At 46.7% G+C, this 16,694-nt stretch overlaps 1 protein-coding gene across 1 annotated transcript in view; it reads right to left on the bottom strand.

Moving 5' to 3' along the window:
- Positions 1-16,694, bottom strand: part of pals1a (protein associated with LIN7 1, MAGUK p55 family member a) — a 49,797-nt gene that overhangs the window by 20,158 nt on the left and 12,945 nt on the right. Inside the window, exons 4-9 of the mRNA XM_079530958.1 lie at positions 14,876-14,976; positions 10,642-10,749; positions 8,725-8,796; positions 2,716-2,862; positions 2,339-2,500; positions 136-213 (exon numbers count right to left, since the gene is read on the bottom strand). Coding sequence (XP_079387084.1) covers positions 136-213; positions 2,339-2,500; positions 2,716-2,862; positions 8,725-8,796; positions 10,642-10,749; positions 14,876-14,976 — 668 coding nt within the window. The remainder of the gene's footprint in view (positions 1-135; positions 214-2,338; positions 2,501-2,715; positions 2,863-8,724; positions 8,797-10,641; positions 10,750-14,875; positions 14,977-16,694) is intronic.

Below are 16,694 nucleotides of genomic sequence, written 5' to 3'. Positions count from 1 at the left end.
TAACAGACACAACAAGGCAAGTTGTATGTTATACTTTTGAATAAACTGTTTGTTATTAGAGTTTAACATGATCCTAACAGCATGCAAGTAGAAACGGTAATGTCCAGGCTGTCCAGCAGAGGGCAGTGTACTCACCACGGTCTCTTTGACAGGAGGAGGTTTGCTCTGAGTGCTGGGGATCAACACGAAGGTCAGGACCCCGTGCATGTCCGCCTGACGCACACACAGGGACGCACGCACACACACACACACACACACACAGGGACGCACGCATGCACACACACAGGGACGCACGCACACACACACACAGGGACGCACGCACACACACACACAGGGACGCACACACGCACACACACACACAGGGACGCACACACGCACACAGGGACGCACGCACACACACACACAGGGACGCACACACACACAGGGACGGACGCACGCACGCACACACACACAGGGACGCACGCACGCACACACACACACAGGGACGCACGCACACACACACACACAGGGACGCACGCACGCACACACACAGGGACGCACGCACACACACACACAGGGACGCACGCACACACACACACACACACAGGGACGCACACACACACACAGGGACGCACACACAGGGACGCACGCACACACACACACACACACACACACACACAGGGACGCACACACGCACACACACACACACACAGGGACGCACGCACACACAGGGACGCACGCACACACACACGCACACACAGAGACGCGCACACACACACGCACACACACACACACACACACACACACACACACACACACACACACACACACACACACACACACACACACACACACACACACACACACACACACACACACACACACACACACACACACACAGAGAGAGAGAGAATATTTTAAAGAAAAATATAAATAATTTGAATCCACCATTAATAACTCATCACAGTCCAAATGCACATTTGGCAGCAAAATACGTGTGGAGTTGTCATCAACTGAGGGACAGCCAGTGGACAGTAGAGACAGGTATATCTGTCTGAGGGACAGCCAGTGGACAGAAGATACAGGTATATCTGTCTGAGGGACAGACAGTGGACAGAGACAGGTATATCTGTCTGAGGGACAGCCAGTGGACAGAAGAGACAGGTATATCTGTCTGAGGGACAGCCAGTGGACAGAAGAGACAGGTATATCTGTCTGAGGGACAGCCAGTGGACAGAAGAGACAGGTATATCTGTCTGAGGGACAGACAGACAGTGGACAGTAGAGACAGGTATATCTGTCTGAGGGACAGCCAGTGGACAGAAGATACAGTTATATCTGTCTGAGGGACAGACAGACAGTGGACAGTAGAGACAGGTATATCTGTCTGAGGGACAGACAGTGGACAGAAGAGACAGACAGGTATATCTGTCTGAGGGACAGCCAGTGGACAGAAGAGACAGGTATATCTGTCTGAGGGACAGCCAGTGGACAGTAGAGACAGGTATATCTGTCTGAGGGACAGACAGTGGACAGAAGAGACAGACAGGTATATCTGTCTGAGGGACAGCCAGTGGACAGAAGAGACAGGTATATCTGACTGAGGGACAGCCAGTGGACAGAAGAGACAGGTATATCTGTCTGAGGGACAGCCAGTGGACAGAAGAGACAGGTATATCTGTCTGAGGGACAGCCAGTGGACAGAGACAGGTATATCTGTCTGAGGGACAGCCAGTGGACAGAGACAGGTATATCTGTCTGAGGGACAGCCAGTGGACAGAAGAGACAGGTATATCTGTCTGAGGGACAGCCAGTGGACAGAGACAGGTATATCTGTCTGAGGGACAGCCAGTGGACAGAGACAGGTATATCTGTCTGAGGGACAGCCAGTGGACAGAAGATACAGGTATATCTGTCTGAGGGACAGACAGTGGACAGAAGATACAGGTATATCTGTCTGAGGGACAGCCAGTGGACAGAAGAGACAGGTATATCTGTCTGAGGGACAGCCAGTGGACAGAGACAGGTATATCTGTCTGAGGGACAGCCAGTGGACAGTAGAGACAGGTATATCTGTCTGAGGGACAGACAGTGGACAGAGACAGGTATATCTGTCTGAACAGGGTCATTAAGTTGCTGTTATGTTTCCGTTTGTTCATTTATTTTCATTGTTACTGTATTGCTTGTTGTTCGTTATTGTTGGGATGTTTGTTGTCTCTGTGTGCGCAGAGTTGACTTTTGTCTGGTATGGGCTGGGCTTCCGTTGCGTGGCCAACCAGCGGTTAAACCAGCGCCACGCAACTGTCAGTCTAACTGTGCGTGCATGGGTGCGTGCGTGCGTGCGTGCGTGCGTGCGTACCAGTATATCGAACACCTGGTTGACGTCCTTCCCTCGGATCTCGATGCCATTGATCTCCAGGATCTCGTCTCCTTCGCTCAGCAGTCCGCTGCGTTCCGCCGCTCCTCCCCGCACGATGCGACTGATCACCACGCTCTCCATGTCGTTACGCACCGTGGCACCCTGCATGCACACACACACACACACATATAGACACGCGCACACACACACACACACACACACACACAGACACGCACACACACACACACACACACAGACACACACACACACACACACACACACATTTATGTCCACAGAAAGGAGACAAATATGATAGGTGACTTCAAGTGTGTATGCGTGCGTGCGTGCGTGCGTGCGTGCGTGCGTGCGTGCGTTACCAGTGGTACATCCTGTGCCTTCTCTAGCCGTACGATCTTGACCGTCTCGCCCCCCCACTGCGTGACCACGCCCCTTTCTCCCGCAAGGGGGAGGGGCTCCGGCTGCATCTCCACCTCTGCTATGATGTCATGAGCCAATAGCAGCGCCTAATGAAAAAAGATGAAAAAGAAAATGAAAAAAATATATATTTAAATAACTACATATTTTACAATCTAGCTGAAAGCTACTGAAAATAGGTAGGTTTTTAGTTTTCTTCTGAACAAAGACAGTAGACCTTATATCATAGTCTTATTATAATCTCCTGAACTCTCTCAACCTCAGATCAAATGCTTGGCTGTGCTATGTTGCAACGCTCTGTTGCAACGCTCTGTTGCAACGCTCCTGTTGCAACGCTCTGTTGCAACGCTCTGTTGCAACGCTCCTGTTGCAACGCTCCTGTTGCAACGCTCTGTTGCAACGCTCCTGTTGCAACGCTCCTGTTGCAACGCTCCTGTTGCAACGCTCTGTTGCAACGCTCCTGTTGCAACGCTCTGTTGCAACGCTCTGTTGCAACGCTCCTGTTGCAACGCTCCTGTTGCAACGCTCCTGTTGCAACGCTCCTGTTGCAACGCTCTGTTGCAACGCTCTGTTGCAACGCTCCTGTTGCAACGCTCTGTTGCAACGCTCCTGTTGCAACGCTCCTGTTGCAACGCTCCTGTTGCAACGCTCTGTTGCAACGCTCTGTTGCAACGCTCCTGTTGCAACGCTCTGTTGCAACGCTCTGTTGCAACGCTCTGTTGCAACGCTCTGTTGCAACGCTCCTGTTGCAACGCTCTGTTGCAACGCTCCTGTTGCAACGCTCTGTTGCAACGCTCTGTTGCAACGCTCTGTTGCAACGCTCTGTTGCAACGCTCTGTTGCAACGCTCCTGTTGCAACGCTCCTGTTGCAACGCTCTGTTGCAACGCTCTGTTGCAACGCTCTGTTGCAACGCTCTGTTGCAACGCTCTGTTGCAACGCTCCTGTTGCAACGCTCTGTTGCAACGCTCTGTTGCAACGCTCTGTTGCAACGCTCTGTTGCAACGCTCTGTTGCAACGCTCCTGTTGCAACGCTCCTGTTGCAACGCTCTGTTGCAACGCTCTGTTGCAACGCTCCTGTTGCAACGCTCTGTTGCAACGCTCCTGTTGCAACGCTCTGTTGCAACGCTCTGTTGCAACGCTCCTGTTGCAACGCTCTGTTGCAACGCTCTGTTGCAACGCTCTGTTGCAACGCTCCTGTTGCAACGCTCCTGTTGCAACGCTCTGTTGCAACGCTCTGTTGCAACGCTCTGTTGCAACGCTCTGTTGCAACGCTCTGTTGCAACGCTCCTGTTGCAACGCTCCTGTTGCAACGCTCCTGTTGCAACGCTCTGTTGCAACGCTCTGTTGCAACGCTCCTGTTGCAACGCTCCTGTTGCAACGCTCCTGTTGCAACGCTCCTGTTGCAACGCTCCTGCCCCCAACAACATCTGAGGCTGGGGAAAAAAGCCTTGCTTTTTTGAACCCTGGTCTTGGAATGAGCTACAGACCAGACTCCAACTGGACCCTGGTCTTGGAATGAGCTACAGACCAGACTCCAACTGGACCCTGGTCTTAATGAGCTACAGACCAGACTCAAACTGGACCCTGGTCTTGGAATGAGCTACAGACCAGACTCAAACTGGACCCTGGTCTTGGAATGAGCTACAGACCAGACTCAAACTGGACCCTGGTCTTGGAATGAGCTACAGACCAGACTCAAACTGGACCCTGGTCTTGGAATGAGCTACAGACCAGACTCAAACTGGACCCTGGTCTTGGAATGAGCTACAGACCAGACTCAAACTGGCTGCTGTGATTCCTAGTGAGTTTTAAAAGGATTGCCATCATGGGCAGCCTTCCCAAACACTGATCCTGACGTTTAGCAAATGTTGGTTCTGTTGATATTCGTACCTGAACATGGGTTCCAGATAGAAGGTGATATCCGTACCTGAACATGGGTTCAAGATAGAAGGTGATATTCTACCTGAACATGGGTTCCAGATAGGTGATATTCTACCTGAACATGGGTTCCAGATAGAAGGTGATATTCTACCTGAACATGGGTTCCAGATAGAAGGTGATATCCGTACCTGAACATGGGTTCCAGATAGAAGGTGATATTCTACCTGAACATGGGTTCCAGATAGAAGGTGATATCCGTACCTGAACATGGGTTCCAGATGGAAGGTGATATTCGTACCTGAACATGGGTTCCAGATAGAAGGTGATATCCGTACCTGAACATGGGTTCCAGATAGAAGGTGATATCCGTACCTGAACATGGGTTCCATATAGAAGGTGATATCCGTACCTGAACATGGGTTCCATATAGAAGGTGATATCCGTACCTGAACATGGGTTCCAGATAGAAGGTGATATTCTACCTGAACATGGGTTCCAGACAGAAGGTGATATTCTACCTGAACATGGGTTCCATATAGAAGGTGATATTCTACCTGAACATGGGTTCCATATAGAAGGTGATATTCTACCTGAACATGGGTTCCAGATAGAAGGTGATATTCTACCTGAACATGGGTTCCATATAGAAGGTGATATTCTACCTGAACATGGGTTCCAGATAGAAGGTGATATTCTACCTGAACATGGGTTCCAGATAGAAGGTGATATTCTACCTGAACATGGGTTCCAGATAGAAGGTGATATTCTACCTGAACATGGGTTCCAGATAGAAGGTGATATTCTACCTGAACATGGGTTCCAGATAGAAGGTGATATTCTACCTGAACATGGGTTCCAGACAGAAGGTGATATTCTACCTGAACATGGGTTCCATATAGAAGGTGATATCCGTACCTGAACATGGGTTCCAGATAGAAGGTGATATCTGTACCTGAACATGGGTTCCAGATAGAAGGTGATATTCTACCTGAACATGGGTTCCAGATAGAAGGTGATATCCGTACCTGAACATGGGTTCCAGACAGAAGGTGATATTCTACCTGAACATGGGTTCCAGATAGAAGGTGATATTCTACCTGAACATGGGTTCCAGATAGAAGGTGATATTCTACCTGAACATGGGTTCCAGATGGAAGGTGATATTCTACCTGAACATGGGTTCCAGATAGAAGGTGATATCCGTACCTGAACATGGGTTCCAGATAGAAGGTGATATTCTACCTGAACATGGGTTCCATATAGAAGGTGATATCCGTACCTGAACATGGGTTCCAGACAGAAGGTGATATTCTACCTGAACATGGGTTCCAGATAGAAGGTGATATTCTACCTGAACATGGGTTCCAGATAGAAGGTGATATTCTACCTGAACATGGGTTCCAGACAGAAGGTGATATCCGTACCTGAACATGGGTTCCAGATAGGTGATATTCTACCTGAACATGGGTTCCAGATAGAAGGTGATATCCGTACCTGAACATGGGTTCCAGACAGAAGGTGATATCCGTACCTGAACATGGGTTCCAGACAGAAGGTGCTGAAGCTCCAGTCCATCTTTATTGTTGCAACGCTCCTGTTGCAACGCTCCTGTTGCAACGCTCTGTTGCAACGCTCTGTTGCAACGCTCCTGTTGCAACGCTCTGTTGCAACGCTCCTGTTGCAACGCTCTGTTGCAACGCTCTGTTGCAACGCTCTGTTGCAACGCTCCTGTTGCAACGCTCTGTTGCAACGCTCTGTTGCAACGCTCTGTTGCAACGCTCCTGTTGCAACGCTCCTGTTGCAACGCTCCTGTTGCAACGCTCTGTTGCAACGCTCTGTTGCAACGCTCTGTTGCAACGCTCTGTTGCAACGCTCCTGTTGCAACGCTCTGTTGCAACGCTCTGTTGCAACGCTCTGTTGCAACGCTCTGTTGCAACGCTCCTGTTGCAACGCTCCTGTTGCAACGCTCCTGTTGCAACGCTCTGTTGCAACGCTCTGTTGCAACGCTCCTGTTGCAACGCTCCTGTTGCAACGCTCCTGTTGCAACGCTCCTGTTGCAACGCTCCTGCCCCCAACAACATCTGAGGCTGGGGAAAAAAGCCTTGCTTTTTTGAACCCTGGTCTTGGAATGAGCTACAGACCAGACTCCAACTGGACCCTGGTCTTGGAATGAGCTACAGACCAGACTCCAACTGGACCCTGGTCTTAATGAGCTACAGACCAGACTCAAACTGGACCCTGGTCTTGGAATGAGCTACAGACCAGACTCAAACTGGACCCTGGTCTTGGAATGAGCTACAGACCAGACTCAAACTGGACCCTGGTCTTGGAATGAGCTACAGACCAGACTCAAACTGGACCCTGGTCTTGGAATGAGCTACAGACCAGACTCAAACTGGACCCTGGTCTTGGAATGAGCTACAGACCAGACTCAAACTGGCTGCTGTGATTCCTAGTGAGTTTTAAAAGGATTGCCATCATGGGCAGCCTTCCCAAACACTGATCCTGACGTTTAGCAAATGTTGGTTCTGTTGATATTCGTACCTGAACATGGGTTCCAGATAGAAGGTGATATCCGTACCTGAACATGGGTTCCAGATAGAAGGTGATATTCTACCTGAACATGGGTTCCAGATAGGTGATATTCTACCTGAACATGGGTTCCAGATAGAAGGTGATATTCTACCTGAACATGGGTTCCAGATAGAAGGTGATATCCGTACCTGAACATGGGTTCCAGATAGAAGGTGATATTCTACCTGAACATGGGTTCCAGATAGAAGGTGATATCCGTACCTGAACATGGGTTCCAGATGGAAGGTGATATTCGTACCTGAACATGGGTTCCAGATAGAAGGTGATATCCGTACCTGAACATGGGTTCCAGATAGAAGGTGATATCCGTACCTGAACATGGGTTCCATATAGAAGGTGATATCCGTACCTGAACATGGGTTCCATATAGAAGGTGATATCCGTACCTGAACATGGGTTCCAGATAGAAGGTGATATTCTACCTGAACATGGGTTCCAGACAGAAGGTGATATTCTACCTGAACATGGGTTCCATATAGAAGGTGATATTCTACCTGAACATGGGTTCCATATAGAAGGTGATATTCTACCTGAACATGGGTTCCAGATAGAAGGTGATATTCTACCTGAACATGGGTTCCATATAGAAGGTGATATTCTACCTGAACATGGGTTCCAGATAGAAGGTGATATTCTACCTGAACATGGGTTCCAGATAGAAGGTGATATTCTACCTGAACATGGGTTCCAGATAGAAGGTGATATTCTACCTGAACATGGGTTCCAGATAGAAGGTGATATTCTACCTGAACATGGGTTCCAGATAGAAGGTGATATTCTACCTGAACATGGGTTCCAGACAGAAGGTGATATTCTACCTGAACATGGGTTCCATATAGAAGGTGATATCCGTACCTGAACATGGGTTCCAGATAGAAGGTGATATCTGTACCTGAACATGGGTTCCAGATAGAAGGTGATATTCTACCTGAACATGGGTTCCAGATAGAAGGTGATATCCGTACCTGAACATGGGTTCCAGACAGAAGGTGATATTCTACCTGAACATGGGTTCCAGATAGAAGGTGATATTCTACCTGAACATGGGTTCCAGATAGAAGGTGATATTCTACCTGAACATGGGTTCCAGATGGAAGGTGATATTCTACCTGAACATGGGTTCCAGATAGAAGGTGATATCCGTACCTGAACATGGGTTCCAGATAGAAGGTGATATTCTACCTGAACATGGGTTCCATATAGAAGGTGATATCCGTACCTGAACATGGGTTCCAGACAGAAGGTGATATTCTACCTGAACATGGGTTCCAGATAGAAGGTGATATTCTACCTGAACATGGGTTCCAGATAGAAGGTGATATTCTACCTGAACATGGGTTCCAGACAGAAGGTGATATCCGTACCTGAACATGGGTTCCAGATAGAAGGTGATATTCTACCTGAACATGGGTTCCAGATAGAAGGTGATATCCGTACCTGAACATGGGTTCCAGACAGAAGGTGATATCCGTACCTGAACATGGGTTCCAGACAGAAGGTGCTGAAGCTCCAGTCCATCTTTATTGTGAGCAGCTTGGAGGAGGACCTGTTACCATGACGACACATCAATATATCAATATACAAATCAATCAATATATCAATTAATATATCAATTCTAATTCAACCTTCTAGCTGTGAGATGACATCATTACTTTTGCGCGCGAGCGAGCGAGCGTGCGTGCGTGCGTGTGTGTGTGTGCCTGCATGCGCGCGCGCGCGTGTGTGTGTGTTAGGGTCTCATCTCTAATTGATGCTGAACAGACAATGCTCTGTCTCCTACCTCATTATCCTCTGAGCTCTGTGTGTGTGTGTGTGTGTGTGTGTGTGTGTGTGTGTGTGTGTGTGTGTGTGTGTGTGTGTGTGTGGGTGTGTGTGTGTGTGTGTGTGTGTGTGTGTGTGTGTGTGTGTGTGTGTGTGTGTGTGTGGATGTGTGTGTGTGTGTGTGTGTGTGTGTGTGTGTGTGTGTGTGTGTGTGTGTGTGTGTGTGTGTGTGTGTGTGTGTGTGTGTGTGTGTGTGTGTGTGTGTGTGCGTGTGTGTGTGTGTGTGTGATAGTGCTGAAAGTGTGCGATCTACATTCTCATGTCTAGATGTGATCCAGAACGTTGCAGCACTAGTTTTCTGTCCACTTCATTTTAGTTACTCTGGTGTTTTTGCTACAAGAGAGACTTTAAGAGGTTTAAGTCTTTAAGCACTTTGATGTTGTCTGTTTAAAGACAAATGTTTTGATGAATTGAACAAGGTGGACTCTCTTGTAAACAAGTGTAATGCTTAATTGGGTCGTCCACTCACAGTTAACACCTTAGCAGCCCGGAACTATTTAATCCATTTCATCCATGTGCCCATCATTTATAGCGCACGGACCACTTTTACCGGCGCACCGGAAGTTGGTGTGCATGTCTGTGTAGCAGCTAACAATAGCCACACCACGAGTCGATCGGGACTTATTCTTACGGGAGGTAAGAATAAATCTATCGCGACTAGCGACTGGACCGCGGAAGGCCATTTTCAGAATTAGACGGGATGATTTAGATCGGGAGTTATGATCGTTTTAAGATTTTCGTTTTCGTCCGCTAAACAGGCAGGGAACATTTTCGATGACGTGTCACTTTTTGACACGTCATCGGATCGGGGCAACAAGCGCTCCTAGGCTCTAGACTCTAGAGCCTAGGAGCGCTTGTTGCCCGCATCGCTCTAGAGTCTAGAGCGATGCGAACGGTTTCGTTATCATTCATCTCCGTCCTATTTATCAATCTCCGGCTTGGGCACTTGACCATGACCTTGAACTTGACGGAGATCTCCGCCCCGGGCCTCCATGGTGTTAACAGTCTTTGCATTGAGTTGTGCTTGAAATGTACTGTAATTCTGCAAAATGTTAATAAATATTTCAATCAATCAATCAAACAGGAGTTATGGCTCCAGGTGAGTTAATGTTCTGCAACTACAGACTAAATTAGAATCGTGATGTAAATTCTTGTGGAGGAAAATCGACATTCACATTTGAGCAAGAATCATGCTGTGTGTGTGTGTGTGTGTGTGTGTGTGTGTGTGTGTGTGTGTGTGTGTGTGTGTGTGCACATACCTCCTGGGCCAGCAGGGCAGCATGGTGTGTGTGTGTGTGTGTGTGTGTGTGTGTGTGTGTGTGTGTGTGTGTGTGTGTGTGTGTGTGTGTGTGCGTGCGTGCACATACCTCCTGGGCCAGCAGAGCAGTGTGTGTGTGTGTGTGTGTGTGTGTGTGTGCGTGCACATACCTCCTGGGCCAGCAGGGCAGTGTGTGTGTGTGTGTGCGTGTGCGTGTGTGTGTGTGTGTGTGCGTGTGCGTGCACATACCTCCTGGGCCAGCAGGGCAGTGTGTGTGCGTGTGCGTGTGCGTGTGTGTGTGTGTGCACATACCTCTTGGGCCAGCAGGGCAGCGTGGTGTGTGTGGGGGTAGGGGGGGGAGGGGCGGTGCATTCTAGAGGCCACTGCATTGTGGATCTTCAGCGCCGTCTGGAAGTCACTCTGAGAACAGAACCAGAACCAGGGACGTATAGAGTCAGAGAGAACAGAACCAGGGACGTATAGAGTCAGAGAGAACAGAACCAGGGACGTATAGAGTCAGAGAGAACAGAACCAGGGACGTATAGAGAGTTAGAGAGAACAGAACCAGAACCAGGGACGTATAGAGTCAGAGAGAACAGAACCAGGGACGTATAGAGTCAGAGAGAACAGAACCAGGGACGTATAGAGTCAGAGAGAACAGAACCAGGGACGTATAGAGTCAGAGAGAACAGAACCAGGGACGTATAGAGTCAGAGAGAACAGAACCAGGGACGTATAGAGTCAGAGAGAACAGAACCAGGGACGTATAGAGTCAGAGAGAACAGAACCAGAACCAGGGACGTATAGAGTCAGAGAGAACAGAACCAGAACCAGGGACGTATAGTCAGAGAGAACAGAACCAGGGACGTATAGAGTCAGAGAGAACAGAACCAGGGACGTATAGAGTCAGAGAGAACAGAACCAGGGACGTATAGAGTCAGAGAGAACAGAACCAGGGACGTATAGAGTCAGAGAGAACAGAACCAGGGACGTATAGAGTCAGAGAGAACAGAACCAGGGACGTATAGAGTTAGAGAGAACAGAACCAGGGACGTATAGAGTCAGAGAGAACAGAACCAGGGACTATAGAGTCAGAGAGAACAGAACCAGGGACGTATAGAGTCAGAGAGAACAGAACCAGGGACGTATAGAGTCAGAGAGAACAGAACCAGAACCAGGGACGTATAGAGTCAGAGAGAACAGAACCAGGGACGTATAGAGTTAGAGAGAACAGAACCAGGGACGTATAGAGTTAGAGAGAACAGAACCAGAACCAGAACCAGGGACGTATAGAGTTAGAGAGAACAGAACCAGGGACGTATAGAGTTAGAGAGAACAGAACCAGGGACGTATAGAGTCAGAGAGAACAGAACCAGGGACGTATAGAGTCAGAGAGAACAGAACCAGGGACGTATAGAGTCAGAGAGAACAGAACCAGAACCAGAACCAGGGACGTATAGAGTTAGAGAGAACAGAACCAGGGACGTATAGAGTTAGAGAGAACAGAACCAGGGACGTATAGAGTTAGAGAGAACAGAACCAGGGACGTATAGAGTTAGAGAGAACAGAACCAGGGACGTATAGAGTTAGAGAGAACAGAACCAGGGACGTATAGAGTCAGAGAGAACAGAACCAGGGACGTATAGAGTTAGAGAGACCAGAACAGAACCAGGGACGTATAGAGAGCGTCTGAGAGGCACAGGGGCTGAAACTCCCTAAAAAGGGAACTCTTGAACAAAAATATGGAAGACAGCGGATCTACAAGCTCTCAACGCATCGCAGTGTAAATAGGTTTTCATTGTAAAGAGTCCCAGGATGCAGGGATGCTCTTTTAGATGAGTTTCAGGGACATTTGATGAGTCCCACTTCAGCGACGTTAGGAGTCATAGTTTGCCATTTTTACACAGCATTTAACTCCCATTTAATTTGATATGGTTATAATGTGGTTATATTCATGTAGAAAACAGAAGAAGAAATGATTATTATAATAATATAATAATAATATAACTAAAGCTAGTAAAATAAACTAGAAACAGTACAGTAGTACAGTAGTGCATCCCGTGGATGCAGAGGTCGTTGTTTTATTGCGTCTCTCAACTATAAACTGTGTTTTGGGATGCAAAATGCACCCTATTTTAATCTCTGGCTTGTAGATCAGCAATTTCGGGGCGTGACTCGACACTCTTTAGCTACTGAAGATGCTTTTAACCCATTTTGACCCAAATACAGATTCTACAAAAAAACAGTTTTCTGAAGAACCTCATGTTTCTTTATCAGTGGTTCTCAAACTATTTCATGTCAAAGACCCCAAAAAATATCTGTATTTGGCCGCCGACCCCCATCTGAAAATATGTTGTTCCAGGGACCCCCCACCCAGAAGCAACGATTTGAGTTAAAAACGTTCGCTGTGAAAGAATATAATATTTGAAAAGTCATTTCCATGACTTTTCAAAAAAATCTGCTATTTTTCAATAGCTATAGTACAACATAATGCTTAAAACACCAAAAGGGGTTCCCGCCCAGAATGGGCTAATGTTTGTCAAACATTAAATGGACAGAGTCAGTGCTATTGAACACCCTTTACATCTGTGTGTTGTTTCATAAATCAGTGCTATTGAACACCCTTTACGTCTGTGTGTTGTTTCATAAATCAGTGCTATTGAACACCCTTTACATCTGTGTGTTGTTCCATAAATCAGTGCTATTGAACACCCTTTACATCTGTGTGTTGTTCCATAAATCAGTGCTATTGAACACCCTTTACATCTGTGTGTTGTTTCATAAATCAGTGCTATTGAACACCCTTTACATCTGTGTGTTGTTCCATAAATCAGTGCTATTGAACACCCTTTACATCTGTGTGTTGTTCCATAAATCAGTGCTATTGAACACCCTTTACATCTGTGTGTTGTTTCATAAATCAGTGCTATTGAACACCCTTTACATCTGTGTGTTGTTTCATAAATCAGTGCTATTGAACACCCTTTACGTCTGTGTGTTGTTTCATAAATCAGTGCTATTGAACACCCTTTACGTCTGTGTGTTGTTTCATAAATCAGTGCTATTGAACACCCTTTACGTCTGTGTGTTGTTTCATAAATCAGTGCTATTGAACACCCTTTACGTCTGTGTGTTGTTTCATAAATCAGTGCTATTGAACACCCTTTATGTCTGTGTGTTGTTTCATAAATCAGTGCTATTGAACACCCTTTACGTCTGTGTGTTGTTTCATAAATCAGTGCTATTGAACACCCTTTATGTCTGTGTGTTGTTTCATAAATCAGTGCTATTGAACACCCTTTATGTCTGTGTGTTGTTTCATAAATCAGTGCTATTGAACACCCTTTACGTCTGTGTGTTGTTCCATAAATCAGTGCTATTGAACACCCTTTACGTATGTGTGTTGTTCCATAAATCAGTGCTATTGAACACCCTTTACGTCTGTGTGTTGTTCCATAAATCAGTGCTATTGAACACCCTTTACGTCTGTGTGTTGTTTCATAAATCAGTGCTATTGAACACCCTTTACGTCTGTGTGTTGTTTCATAAATCAGTGCTATTGAACACAATTTACGTCTGTGTTGTTTCATAAGTCAGTGCTATTGAACACCCTTTACGTCTGTGTGTTGTTTCATAAATCAGTGCTATTGAACACCCTTTACATCTGTGTGTTGTTTCATAAATCAGTGCTATTGAACACCCTTTACGTCTGTGTGTTGTTTCATAAGTCAGTGCTATTGAACACCCTTTATGTCTGTGTGTTGTTTCATAAGTCAGTGCTATTGAACACCCTTTACGTCTGTGTGTTGTTTCATAAGTCAGTGCTATTGAACACCCTTTACGTGTGTGTGTTGTTTCATAAATCAGTGCTATTGAACACCCTTTATGTCTGTGTGTTGTTTCATAAATCAGTGCTACTGAACACCCTTTATGTCTGTGTGTTGTTTCATAAATCAGTGCTATTGAACACCCTTTACGTCTGTGTGTTGTTTCATAAATCAGTGCTATTGAACACCCTTTACGTCTGTGTGTTGTTTCATAAATCAGTGCTATTGAACACCCTTTACGTCTGTGTGTTGTTTCATAAATCAGTGCTATTGAACACCCTTTACGTCTGTGTGTTGTTTCATAAATCAGTGCTATTGAACACCCTTTACGTCTGTGTGTTGTTTCATAAATCAGTGCTATTGAACACCCTTTATGTCTGTGTGTTGTTTAGAAAATATCGAACCAATGGAAAGTAGTAAAAAGTGCTTTGGACAAAACCTCTTAACTCCAATGGACCCTCAAACTGTCTGCTAATTCAGCTAACTCCACCACCTCTCTTTTGTTTTTAAATATAAGGTTTTCTTAAATTCCTGAAAAATGAACATTTTGGAGTTATGAGGTTTCCTCCCGGCAGCGCATATATATATATATATATACATACATATATACATATATACATATATATATATATATATATATATATATATATATGTATATATATATATATATATATATATATACATACATATATACATATATATATTAGGGGTGTACAGACCTTCTGGAGCAGCGATAGCACCAGTTCGATGTCATTGTGACTCTGGGAGTCCGACAGACAGCCTTGGACCTGCTTCAGTGATAACAGCAGCTCCTCCACCTCTGTAATGACATCACAATAACATCGTTATGACCTCACAATTACATCGTTATGACATCACAATTACATCGTTATGACATCACAATGACATCGTTATGACATCACATACAGAACATAGACAACACATAGAAACTCGCAAAATCCGAGACAGGACACTGACTGGCATGCTTAACCCATGTTGGGCGGGAACCCCTTTTGGTGTTTTAAACATTAGGTTATAATTTAGCTATTGAAAAATAGCAGATCTGCAAGCTCATAGTGCGCCACCGAGTAGCGCGCTATGAACTTGTAGGTCTGCTATTTTTGAAAAATCGTTAAAATGTGCCTCAAATCTTTCCGAAAATTGTCATGATTTAGAAAACCTTTTTTTTAAATTTCGACGTCAGGCCTGAATGGGTTAAATGGTGCTGTCCCTTTTGGACTGAGTGTTACTGTGCTCTGTTGCTGTTTATACATTGTATTCAATCAGACGACCAATAGGGACAGACATGGGTTAGCAGGTGATCTTAGACGACCCAAATATGGATGATTGACGTCATAGTAGTGACATAGGTTGTTCTGGCCAACTGGCCAATGTGTGACAATACGATGTAATCATGCAATGACATCACAACTGTGTGATTGTTCTTTAAAAAAGACTTGTTGACTAGTCGACACTCATTGACGTTGGAGCTGCCGTGTGAAATGTTTCACAGGACGATACATCTGAAAGGAGAATATGGGCAGAGCCAGGCTGGTGTGGTGGTCGGACACGAGATCTACTGCTTTGGAGGAGACGGAAAACAGAAATCAAGAAATCCAATGGAAGTACACGTCTTCAACACAGAGACTTCACGCTGGAGGAATTTGACGCCTGGAACAGGAGAACGCCACCTTGAGGTTCCCTCCAGGCGCTACGGCCACACGGCTGAACAGGAGAACGCCACCTTGAGGTTCCCTCTACGGCCACACGGCGGTGCTGATAGACAGGAGAACGTCCCCTTGAGGTTCCCTCTACGGCCACACGGCGGTGCTGATAGACAGGAGAACGCCACCTTGAGGTTCCCTCTACGGCCACACGGCTGTGCTGATAGACAGGAGAACGCCACCTTGAGGTTCCCTCTACGGCCACACGGCGGTGCTGATAGACAGGAGAACGCCACCTTGAGGTTCCCTCTACGGCCACACGGCGGTGCTGATAGACAGGAGAACGCCACCTTGAGGTTCCCTCTACGGCCACACGGCGGTGCTGATAGACAGGAGAACGCCACCTTGAGGTTACCTCCAGGCGCTACGGCCACACGGCTGTGCTGATAGACAGGAGAACGCCACCTTGAGGTTCCCTCTACGGCCACACGGCTGTCTACCTCTGGGGAGGGGTTCCTCTCTCCTGTGTTCGTTATGCATTTGATGTGGACGCCCACAGATGGTTCAAACCACAGGTTTCTGGGTCTGTTCCAAAGGAGAGGTTCGGCCACTCAGCCTGTGTGTTGTTTATCCATGGAGGATGTGTTGACTGTACTGGATACACTAATGAGTTGGACACCAGCACAATGGTCTGGACTTTGATTGACACCAGAGGAACTCCACCTCCTGCTTCATCACGTCACTCTGCTACCATCATCGGGACAAAGATGTTTGTATTTGGGGGCTGGGGGGGTCAGTACTACAACACCATCAGTGTGTTTGACACAGAGACCAACCTTTGGATGAACACACCTCCTCCACAGATTATCCCAGA

The sequence above is a fragment of the Electrona antarctica genome, assembly GCF_951216825.1.
Source record: "Electrona antarctica genome assembly, contig: scaffold_64, whole genome shotgun sequence".
NCBI lineage: Eukaryota > Metazoa > Chordata > Actinopteri > Myctophiformes > Myctophidae > Electrona > Electrona antarctica.
The sequence above is the reverse complement of the archived record's forward strand: the minus strand, read 5'-3'. Positions and strand labels throughout refer to the sequence as shown.